The 12,235-nt window shown below is 40.0% G+C and overlaps 1 protein-coding gene across 2 annotated transcripts in view; it reads left to right on the top strand.

Moving 5' to 3' along the window:
• Window positions 1-216: 216 nt before the first annotated feature.
• Window positions 217-12,235, top strand: part of PCMT1 (protein-L-isoaspartate (D-aspartate) O-methyltransferase) — a 43,051-nt gene continuing 31,032 nt past the window's right edge. For both annotated transcript variants that reach the window (XM_069069699.1, XM_069069700.1), the window contains exon 1: window positions 217-481. In XM_069069699.1, the coding sequence (XP_068925800.1) occupies window positions 232-481 (250 nt within the window). In that variant the 5' untranslated portion in view covers window positions 217-231. The remainder of the gene's footprint in view (window positions 482-12,235) is intronic.

Below are 12,235 nucleotides of genomic sequence, written 5' to 3'. Positions count from 1 at the left end.
GTCCTTTTCCTGTCCAGACTTGGGCCTCAGGACGGGCAGTGAAGGGAGAGGTCGGAGCAGAGGGGTGGGATGCATTAGGGTGGGGCGCGGGGGCGATAATGTACAGGAGATAGCGTTGGGGCCGCTGAGTCAGCCCGGCTTTTTTTTTTTCCCTTTTGCAGCAGCCGCCACCGCCTCCAGCCCCACCCGAGCGGGCCTGCTCCGTCACAGAGCGCATGCGCGCAGTGGGGGATGTCGGGAGCGCGCAGCGGCCCCGGGGGCAGTAGCATCAGCGGCGGCGGTAGCGGCAGCGGCGGCAACAGCGCCGGGGACGCGGACGTTGACGGGGCGGTGTCGGTGTGGGAGGTGGTCGAGTTCCTCGCGAAGCTGCTGGGCACCGCCGCCGCGCTGAAGCTCGTTCTCTACGTGTTCCAGGCGTGCCTCGCGATGGCCTGGAAGTCCGGCGGGGCCAATCACTCGGAGCTCATCCAAAATCTCCGCAGTGAGTGCCCCCGCCGCCGCCGCTTTCCCTAACCGGGGGCCGGGAACCTGACGAGGGGGCAGTTGTGGGGGGAGGGACGTGTCACCGCCTCGCCGGTCAGGGGGCAGCAGCCGCCCTTCTCCAGCGGCGTGGTTGGGGAAGGCGGCGGCGGCGGGTAGGACAGTTGGTGGCGCCCTCCGAGCCGGGCCACACGCACTTGTAATTCCCTCCTGGGAGACCTGTCACCTGGAGGCGATCGGCGGGCGACAGGGACTGTCTCGGGGCGAGCCGGGGATCGTGGGCGGCCGGCGAAGCGCGGGTGGGACCCCTTGTGCCTCAGGCCGGGAGGGGCTCGGAGGGGCCCGGAGGGGCCAGCAGGGGCCAGCGCAGGTGGCGGGGCTGTCACTCAGGGCCGGCGTTCGGCGTTCTCTTCGGCTCTGGCTGCAGAGGGGCGTGCCTGGGTGCAGTCACACTCGGAGTAGGGAGAGAGGGGAGGGGGAGGTAGGCGTGCAGGGGCGGCTTGGGGCCCGAGTCCTCCCCGGGACCACCTGGGCGGTGCGTTTTTTTCCCATCCCCGCCCCACCTTGTCCTCGATCTACTCCGGCCGCTGGGAGATGCTTCTAACTTAATGAGCTCAGAGCCAGATTGGGGGGAGGTGGGGGTGGGCTGCGAGATCGGGAGCAAGCGAGAAGATGCTCGGGCTTGTGCCCCAGCCCGAGAGGGGATGGGCGAGAAGGTTCGATTTGGGCAAATGCTTCCCCAGCCCCACAGCGGTGAGTGAGTCTTGCCAGGCAGGGTCTGACCCAGGAGCTCGTTAATGAAAGGCCCAGAGATGAAAAGCTTGTTAAGGCTCCTGAGACAATTCCAGACCACTTGGGTGGTGCATTCTTGGGCCACAATCTCGACTACCGCTTTCTCTTTCCCCTCCTTAAAAGAGAATTTTCTTTCGAGACTGATGGTTCCTTAAACAAACAAACAGAAAAAAGCCCTCACAATCTGCGTTGGAGGCCAAAAGGACTGTTTTTGTAACCCAGGTTAGTTCACAGTGATCTGACACCACGTACTTATCTGTCGGAGCTCGGCATCCATTTGGCAATTAACACCTTCTGCCTTATAAAGTGTCTGAACTTTTTTTTTTTTTCACATTTTTCCTTTGGCTCTGTAATTTGATTGTGAACTCCTTGGGGGAAAGGGGATGGTTTTATACTCTTTCCTCTCTTTCCACATTGGCTCAGTAAGAGTGCTTTGAACATATATTATTATGCTCAATAAACGTTCGCTGATTAAACTATTAAGAACTCTTTTTCACAGCTCTTAAAAGTCACGTTTTGCCGACTAGGAAAAGCGACAGGAAAGCTCTGGACCTCAGTCAGAAGACCAGGGTTAAAGTTCGGATTTCACTGCTTAGTTGCCAAGTGTGACCTAGGTGTAAATAAATCACTTACTCTCTTTAACCTTATGCCCAGTTTCTTTATTTGTAAATGAAGATAATGGGATTAATAATAATTTTGCTACCCAAATCACCAAGTCATTTTTAGGAAAGTGAGTTGCAAAGGACAGCACTTTAGCAAAGGATAGCACATTATAAACTGTTATAATGATCTTGTGAGGTAGGTAATTTCAATTGAGCTTAAAATATGTGGAAGTGCTTTGCAAGAGAAAAATTTTTTGTCAAGGTAAGCTATTAATAGTAATAGAAATTAATGCAAATAGATATTTAAGAAATTATCACAAAGTATTTCATTTGAAATGTACTAGGTTTAATTTTGTTTGCTGTGTTTCTTCATTATGTGGATTGTACAGGTGCTCTAGTGTTTCTTGCCTTTTTCTGATATTTACTGAGAATAATCTAAATGTTTGCTCATGAAGGGGCATGTATTTTTTAAGTGCTGTAAAAGAATTGTAAGTAAGTAATAGTGTTCTGCTGGTAGGTTTTCTCTGTAGATACTTGGCTGTGGCAGAAATTTGTAATCAATCAGGCTCTTCAGACTCTTCTTTTAGGCCAAATTCCGAAGTCAGCTAAGACTAGATCTTTCCAGTAGTTTTGTAATTACCTCCATGTATCTCCTATTACAGTTCTTAGCTGAAATTTTTAAAGATGCTTTTCTATCTGGTGGCTAGGTAATATTTGACATAGAGAATGTTGGTCTAATGTATATTATTCTTCATTTTTAAGTAAACGATGTACTTCTTTAGGAGGATATTAGAGTAGATAAGTTGCTATATCTTTTGTAATACTTGTGCAACTTTTAAGTTTTGCCCTCTTACTGATGTAATATTTTAACTCCTAAGGTGCTGTTTTTGAGAGGTGGGTAATGGGATTATACAGGTTTGGGCATGAAAAAAAAAAGCCCTGCAAATTAGGAAAGAAATGATATTAGAACTTTTCATGATTTAAAAAAAAAATAGGCTTTGTTCTGAGTTCCATTATAAATTTATATTGAAAAATATCTTCACTTACACGGTTTAATTTTGCCTTATGATATAAACATAAAATATACTTTGTGTATGTATTCATAACTGGCATAGCCATATCCTTTTTGTTTATTTTAGTATTTGGGCATATATATGACCAGATTGAAGACCATTGGCCATGATAGGGGTCTAGCAAGTTGGAAAACATTGTAAATAGAATGATAGTTAAGTTAGCATCTTATTGTTTAACTACATTATGGGGTAGGCTTAAAGTGAGCAAACATTTATTAACTACCAACTATGTACAAAGAATTGTGCTTATTCATATATTCCACCTTTAGTTATTAGGTGATCATGCCAGTGGTTCTGTTCAGCCAACTTGACATGTTTTAAAATTAGTTTCTTGGGACCACAGTGATATATGTAGACAGTGTGCTTATTGTACGTGTTTAATTTCAAACAATTGGAACTTAAATCAGACCATGTATAAATTAAAGGAGATATGCATATGAATATTAATCTTATGCTCTTATATTTTAATGTTAAATTTGGTTATGGAAGAAGTTTATGTAAATAAAGGGGGAAAATAAACCTATACTTTTTAGTAACCTAAACTATTAGATGTAATGGAATAAACAGTGGACTATGAACCAGAAAACCTTAGTTGCTAGTACTGACCCTTCAATTTAACTAGGTATGTGACATCATTAAAATTCTTAGGCCCTCAATTTTCTTATCTATAAGATGAGAGCGATTTAAACCAGAGGATATCTAAGGTTTTTTCCAGTTCTGAAAAGCTTGGGATTCTTTAATAATTCAGCCTGTTAAAGCATTGCCTTACAAAGCAAGAGCTTTAAGGAAAAATTGAGCACTAACTATTGAAATACTAAATTCGGCCAAATGCTAATATTTAAAATAAAAGTGTCCAAATTACTATTACTTTGACTAGATAGCTGCTGATTGCACTTTTTTTTTAGCTGCTAGACCAGACAGTCAGTGAACATTTTTTAAATGCCTACTGTGTGCCAGATACTTTGCTAAACTCTTACAAAAAAAGAGGCAAAAGACTAAAGGAAGCCAGTAAGGCAGAGATGAAGAGGAAGAGCATTTCAGGCATGAAGGGACAAGACAGTAAGAGCAAATTCCTAGACCCCAGAGATGGAGTGTCTTGATAATGGAACAGCAAGGAAACCATTGTTAACTGGATCAAAGAGTATATGGTGGGGAAGGTGTAAGAAGTCTGGAAAGGGCCAGGCTATGAAGGGCTTTGAAGGTCAAACAGGATTTTTTATGTTTGATTCTGGAGACACTGGGGAACCATTGGAGTTTATTGAGTAGGCACGTGATATGGTTGGACCTGTGCTTTAGGAAAATTACTTTGGTGGTTAAGTGGAGCCTAGGTTGCAGTGGGGAGAGACTTGAGGCAGGCCAACCCACTAACAGGCTATTTTAGTAGTCCATGTGTGAGATGATGAAGGCTGATTCCAGGACGGTATCAGAGGAGAAAAAGAGGTATATTGGAGAGATGTTGAAAAAATGAAAACAAAATGCGTTGGCAAAAGATTGAATGGAGCTGGTGGTGAGAGTTATCGAGGAGCTGATGAGGTTTTGAGCCTGGTAGTCAATGGAAAATAGTATTTAGTTTTAACATTCAATTACTTTTATTTTATGTGCTCAGGTGCCAAATAGCTAATGAAATACTTAGCTTATTGGTTTAATAAACTGGGATCTTATCTAGTATCCAGAAAAATGCATTCCCAATTTATTTAATTTCTAGTGACACTTTATGGGCATTCACCTGTAAATCAAACTTTATAGTACTTTAATATTTAATTTAGATACATTTTTGGCAATTTAATATTAATTCTAGTAGCCAAATTGTGTTTAGTTTTTTAGACTGCTTTAATTAAATCGATAAGATCTACATTTTCCACTGTCCTTTGCCTTAGTTATACTGTATTTAGAGTGTTAGGTTTATTTGAGGCAGTATGGCTTAGTGAATAAGAGTGATTACATTGGAGTTAAAGACCTGGGTTTAACTTCCACCTCTAGTTAGTGGCAGTCAGTGGTCGAGTCATTTAACCTCTGTCTCTGTTTGCTCATGTGTTAAAATGAGGATAGTATCTATAGAATTTAATTTCACAGGTATTATGAAGTTGAAGATATTGTATGTAAAAATCCTTTGCAGTCTTTAAAGTATTGTGTCAGTAGTTGTCCTAGGCAACACATTTTATCCTAGTGGCCCAGAGTCCCTCTTACTGGATCAGCATCCTTGTCTCAACCTGCTCCCCTTCCCCCCTTTACTTTTTTTTCCTCTCCTCTTTCAGGTGATTGTGGCCACATCAGCTCCTATGAGTTCAACTATCACCTTTATGCAGATGACTCCCTCTATAATCCAGACTTAAGTCTTTCTTCTAAAATCCAGCCCTGTATCATCACTTTTCTTTTTCTTTTTTTTTTTTTTTAAAAGCAATCAAGGTTAAGTAACTTGCTCAAGGTTGCACGGCCAGTTATTTCTGGGTGTGGTGCTGAGTGTGTGAGCCCGGGATTTGATCTCTAGGTCATCCCAACGCTGGAGCCGGTTCTCTTACTCACTGTGCTACCTGGCCTCCCCTATCATCACTTTTCTATTGGACTCTCCGACCACATGTCCCTTAGGTATCTCATACTCAGCATATCCAAAACAATTCATTTTTCCCCTCCAGATCTTAACAATCTTGTTTCTGTCAAGGGCACTATCATCCTTCTTGTCATACAGGGGTTAACAACCTTTGGAGCCATCTTCAATTCACCATCAACCTCATATTAAATGAATTGTCTAGTTTTGATGATTCTGCCTTCACTGTATTTCAAATCCATCTATACTTATACAGCCCTTATTACCTCTTGCTGGACCTCTGCAGTAATTGGTGTAGTCTCTTCTCTTTAGCCTATCCTCTCCATGTTGCTGCCAAATTATTAGTACATATCTGACCATATCACACTTCTGCTCATGCTGCTCTGTGGGCTTCCTCTTACTTCCAGGACAGGAACCTTTAATCATATGGAGACATTTCAGGAGGCCTATGAGTTTGTATGGGAAAAAAAATTACATCATTATTGTCATGCATCTCTAACCGAAATTCACCATTTCCTTCAATTTTTTTTTTTTTTTGCCTTTTGGAGGGGGATTTGCAGGGCAATTGGGGTTAATATGACTTGCCCAAGGTCACACGGCTAGTAAGTGTTAAGTGTCTGAGGTCGAATTTGAACTCAGGTCCTCCTGACTCTGGGGCTGGTGCTCTAATTGTGCCACTTAGCCGCCCTTCCTTCAAGTATTTAAAAACATTATTTGGAGAAAAGGTCCATTGGCTTCACCAGATTGCCAGAGGAAAAGAATCCATGATGCAAAAAAAGAACCTCTGCTTAGAAATAAAATAGACTCTATTTGGCTTTTACTTTTTTTCACAATCTGGTCCCAGCCTACCTTTTCAAGTCTATTTCAAATTACTCTCCTTCGCATACTCAGTTACACCAACTTGATATGCTTTAAAGTAAAAATTTGGAGGAAAATCTACATAGAGATATAGAACCACAACAATAAGAAAATAGCTTGCTTAGATAATATGTTCACCAAGCATTAATTTTTAACAATTTGATATATATATAACAATATATCAGACCATATAAAAGCCCACATGTGAAGAAAAGAGTATCTACTTGCTGTTTCTTGTATACAACATTCCATCTCCCTTTTATTTGCTCCTATTTCTAGAATTCATTTCCTTCTCTTGGGCACCTTATTGAATAATTAACTTTCTTTAAAGCCCAGCATAAGTGCTCTCTCCTTGTGGAAGCCTAACCCTAATTCTTCCTCCCCCTCCTACTTACCAGGCCCTCCACCCTCTCAGAAGCTAATTTGTACAGTATTTTTCTTTGTATTTTTCCCACCACCCTCAGAATGTAGGCTCTTTGAGGGCAGTCTTTGTTTCATTTTTGTATTTATTCTCTCTAGTGTCTGGCAATAAAATGCCGATAATGCCTTTGTTGAATGACAAGAAGAGGCATTACAAGGGCCTAGAGGGGCCAGAAAACTTCTACTTGGCAGCCTGAGACTAGGAACCAGGTGAGATTCTCAGTCCCCAGGCAGGAATGGAGCTAATTGGACTTCTGTGGAGCAAGGAACCCCTGCTGATGAAACTGACCAGAGTCAGTCAACAAGCATTTATTAAGCATCTCCTATGGTGCCAGGCACTAGCCAGAGATGAGCAGTCCTGAGAAATAGATAGTTCCAACCCTGATGGATACTTTAGCATCTTGTTCCTGAATTCAAGATTTGAGCATCAGCCAGTCAGAGGAAGGAGAGCTTCTTAGAGGAGAAAGTGGGCATCCATCATCAGGATGAGGAAAGCTTAATCGAAGTCCTATATAATTAGCAAGTCTGGATTATTCATTCACCCTAGCCATCTTGCCTGTTGCCCTGCCAACTCTGCATCTCCCCTTACCACATGACATTCCATCTACTTACTTATCTCCATGCCTTTCCCTGCTTTTCCCCCAAACCCTCTAATACCTGGAATAAATTTTCCTTCCTTATCTCCACTCTCTAGATACTTTTCTTCCTTTAAAGCTCAGCTCACATGCTTCTTGAGACTGGTATTTTTTTTTTAGCCTGTGTCCCTAGCATAAATCTTTGTGCATAAATGTTTAATAAATAAAGGTTCATTGAATTGTGGGTAGTAATAGTAGATTACTTTTCTAAACTTGTTTTTAGTGAAAAAGCCCCTTAGTGCATATAAGGCAATCTGATAGCCTAATGCATTTTGGAAGGTTTTGGGCCCTAATGGCTAAACTTAAAAGGTTTTAGTTCATAAGAACCCATTTAACTGTCCAAATAGCCTTGATTTTATTGTACTTGAGTAACTCATGGAGTTTGTTCTCCCTCCTGCCTATTTTATGCTTCCTGGTAGTAAGTTAATCTCTCAGGAAGAAGTTGAATTTATTTTTTCACACTGCATGAGATTGGGATTTTAAGTAGTAGCCAGAAATTTGCTACCTTACCTTTAATGATAATAATAATATCCAGCATTTATTTAGTAGCCACTGTCCTTGATCACTTTATAAATGTTATCTCGTTGGATCCTTACAGCAACCCTGAGAGGTAGTTGCTGTTAAAGTGACTTGCCCAAGGTCCTGCATCTAGTAAGTGACTGAAGCAGGTTTGAACTCTGATCTTCTTGACTCCAGACCTAGCACTCCTATTTGCTATGCCAACTAGCTACTGATTTTCTGGCAGCATCATATTAGCTTATGTTTGTATAATATTTTAATATTAGTAAAGTGCCTTATTTATATTCTTATTTGATCCTTATACCAATCTATGAGGTGATAGAGCAAATGATCCCTTTGTTTTATAGATGAGGAAATTGAGGCTCAAAGGTTTGACTTTTATGAGGCTAGCACATAGTGTATACCTACCATACTCCTCTGCACTCTTGGATGATGCTCATTTGAGTTTTTTCACTTAGTTTCCTTAAAACACAAAAATATTTTATTTAAAAATTTTATAACGCAAGCACCAGAACATTTAAATAGCAAAATAAGTAATGATGTAAAATAAAATGCTTACGTTTATATTGACATGGAAAAAAGATTTCTTTCTTGGAATTATATGACAGGACAAATAACTTAGTATCACCCACTCATATCTTTTTTTTTTTTAAACAGTGATTAATTTACAGAGTGACTAAAGAGGAGTGCTTTGGTGATTTAGCTGATTTTTAGCAAAGTATTTGATGACATCTGTTGTACTATTCTTGTGCACAAAATGAAGAGAAATAGGCTGGATGATAGGTATAGTTAAATGATTCAACATTGATTGAATGACTATAGTAACAGATATAAAAAATGGTTCCATGTTAACTTGGAAAGTCTCTTGGAGTGCCTTTGGGACCCCTCCTTGGTCCTCTGCTCTTTAGCTTATTTTGTTCTCAGTGATGGGTAATGACATAGATGACCTGTTTGTCAAATTTGCACACTGTGAAGTTGGGGATTGGTAATTAATACATTAGATAACAGAGTAAGGATCCAAACATATAGTAATAGTGTAGAATGTTAAACCAAATCTATTAAGATGAGATCATTAAAGACTACTTCAGCTATTTATTTTAGCGTACCTAGAGTACATGTACCACAACAGAGTAAAGCTTGTTGAGAAAGTTTGGGAAATTTTGTGTTCAGTTCTAGGCACCATACTTTTTTGGGAGAGACATTGATGTAGGGAGTGAGGGTGATCAGGAAGGTGAAGAGGCTTAAGATAATAATGTCATATGAAGATCAATTGGAGGAGCTAGATATATTGAGCTTGGAGAAGAGAAGACTTGGGATATGGCATATGAATCTACCTTTCAGATAACTGAAAATAGTGTATGTGGAAGAGGGATTAGAGTTGTTCTTCTTTGCCCTAGAGTGGATTTTCCTAACTTTTGTCATTGTTTTATCCATTGACTTTGAATAAACCATTCTATGCCTCCTGTTCTGTATGAAAGGAAATGTAATTTAAAGTTTGCCATTCATCTAGACAAAATAAAAGATTAATTTTTATTTAGTTTATACAATTTTTTTCCACTAACCGTACTACTTTTGGAATATTTTGATAGGCTAATATAGTTGTTTGTCAAATGTTTCCCATACTTTTCTTGACAAGCTTCTTGTACCCTGTTGTGGTACATGTACTCTAGGTTGGGAGTCCTTTCCTTAGAGGAGACTACTAAGATCTAGTTTGGTTGATGTTGTAGAAAGGCAGTTAAATGCAGGATTCTGGGGATATATGTAATTTATTATTATACTATCCACTTTAAATATCCAAACTTTTCTGTAGTAATAATAGCTGCATTTAAAAGAATGCCTTAAAGTTTACAAAACACTTTATGTTTGTGGTTTATTTGCTCTAGGAAGCAGATATGTAACTGGTGTCTAATCAAACTAATTGATCCTTATTTTATATTTGACACTAGAGCTCCCTATTTCACCAGGGCTGGAAATTCATTCACGGACCTAATCCCACTTCTCATTGGCATGGGAACTTCGACTTGTTCCTTTTCTGATGTGGGATGATTTGGCTATTCTTAGGTGGCCTGTTGGTTTGGGACACACTTCCAGTGCCCATCCAGCTTTAGCCCACTGTCACTCAGAATTCCTGAGCTCAGGTATTCTACCAGCCTCGTACTTCCTCTAACAGGGATTGCTACTTACTGTGCCACCATACCACCACACCAGCTGCTTCTTTTATATATTGTAACAAGTGGGAAATGAGTGAAAGGAATGATTCAAAAGGAGATGAGGGATGTAAGTGGAATGTTCCCTTAACTGTTTGCTGTCTCACCAGTACAGAAAACTTAATGTTCTAAAACTCAAGCTAATTATTTTCTTCCTTTATAAATTGCTTCCCAGCTTCCTCTTTAGTACTGGTTTTCAGGCTGTTTGGCTGACCTATCCTTATAACCTTTGAGCTCTGTCTTTTGTTTTTGGTCTTTTTGGAGGGGGAATGGCAGGGCAATTGGTGTTAAGTGACTTGCCCAAGGTCACATAACTAGTAAGTGTTAAGTGTCTGAGACTGGGTTTGAACTCAGGTCCTCCTGATTCCAGGGGTGGGGCTCTATTCATTGTGCCACCTCGGCGCCCCTGCACCCCTAGCCGCCCCAAGTAGTATGTTTCTTTATTGGTCTTTAGGACTCGTGGTTGGTCGTTATGTTCATTAGAATTCTTAAGTCTTTCACTGTTTCTATATTGATGTTATTTTATAAATTGTTCTTCTGGGTTTGCTCTCTTTACTCTGTTTATTCAGTTCTTCCCAGTTTTCTGTTTCTCCCTTTCATTGTTTCTTATGGCATGATAGTATCCATTATTTTTATATACTGTTGAGTATTTTTCTACACCAAACTGTATATGAACACAATACCCATACACACACGTGTGTTTCTAGCCCTTCTTCATCTGACTCAGTTAAGAATAAGGTTCATCTGATGTGTTGTTCCATCATCCTTTCTTCCATGTTTTTGTATACTTATGAATCCCCAGTATGGAAGATAGCAAGTTCCTTTCCCTTCATTCTTATTTCTTCATTAGTCGATTCATTTTACTTTTCCTCCTCTTTTTCCAATTGAAACCCTCAGAACAAAACCAGTCCACTTAACAGGACCTCTGTTTTTCTTAATGAACTACCACAATACATTTTGAAGACATTGTTTCTGAAAAGACACTTGTTTCTTTTTCTCCCAGTTAGAATGTCATAATTATATAGACCCAATTACTCATAAATGTTTCTTTCTAGATTTCTACTCTACTCTGGATTTTTCTTAGGAATACGTTAAAGCAATCCTTTTCATTAAAGGTCCATTTGGAATGTTAGTGCTTCATGTTGTATATATTACCTTTTATTTGCTCATTTACATTGCTTTTTATAGATTTATCTGGACTCTTTGTGTTTGAATTTCAGAGTTTTTACTCATCCCTATCAGTCAGTCAATAAAGGACCTGTTATTTCCATATACTATGTTAAGCCAAGAAGATAGAAAAAAAGGTTAAAGAAAAGCCCTGATACCAAGGAGCTCAGTCTAATGAAGGAGAAGAATACAAACAGGATAAATTGGAAACAATCAACAGAGGGAAAGCACTAGAATTAAGAGGGATAGGGAAAGTGGAAGGTGAAATTTTAGCAAGAACTTGAAGGAAGCTAAGAAAGCTGGGAGGCAAAGATCAGGAGAGGGAGGGTGTTTCAGGAAAGGGAGACAAACAATGCAAAATTCCCGGAGTTGGGAGATGGTCTTTTGATGGTCTTTTATTTTTATTGAGAATTTTTGAAAATCCTCTATTCCATTAAAGGTCCATTTTTTTCCTTTTTGAATTACATTCAGCTTAGTTCTTGACTGCTGTTCTTTGGACTTTGGACTCTTTCTGGCTGTTTAAGGACAGGAACTGTTTTTTGCCTTTTTGTTTGTATCCCCAGAGCTTAGCAGTACCTGACACAAAGTAGGTATTTAATAAATGTTTATTGAATTAATTGCTTATAATAATTTTTTCTTTGATCTAGAGCTTCTGAATTCTGGCTATGACACTTCTAGGGCTTTTGCTTTAGGGCTTTCTTTGGTAAATAGTCATTGGCTTCTTTCTAATTTCACTTTGCTCCCTTTGATTTTAATCTGGGATTTTTCTTTTTTCCTTTCCTTTTTTTTTTTTTTTTTTTTTTTTTTTTTTTTGGGGGGGGGGTTGACTTGGGGTGTATTTTAAGTTTCTGGGGGGGTTTTTGAACTCAGGTTTCCCTCGTCATCGGGGTTGGTGTCCTTTTACCTCCCCCACCCACCCGCCCTAACCCAGGATTTT

The sequence above is a fragment of the Petaurus breviceps genome, unplaced genomic scaffold (genome assembly GCF_028583685.1).
Source record: "Petaurus breviceps papuanus isolate PSGF00001 unplaced genomic scaffold, PetGlider_PUasm1.0 90784, whole genome shotgun sequence".
NCBI lineage: Eukaryota > Metazoa > Chordata > Mammalia > Diprotodontia > Petauridae > Petaurus > Petaurus breviceps.
The sequence above is the reverse complement of the archived record's forward strand: the minus strand, read 5'-3'. Positions and strand labels throughout refer to the sequence as shown.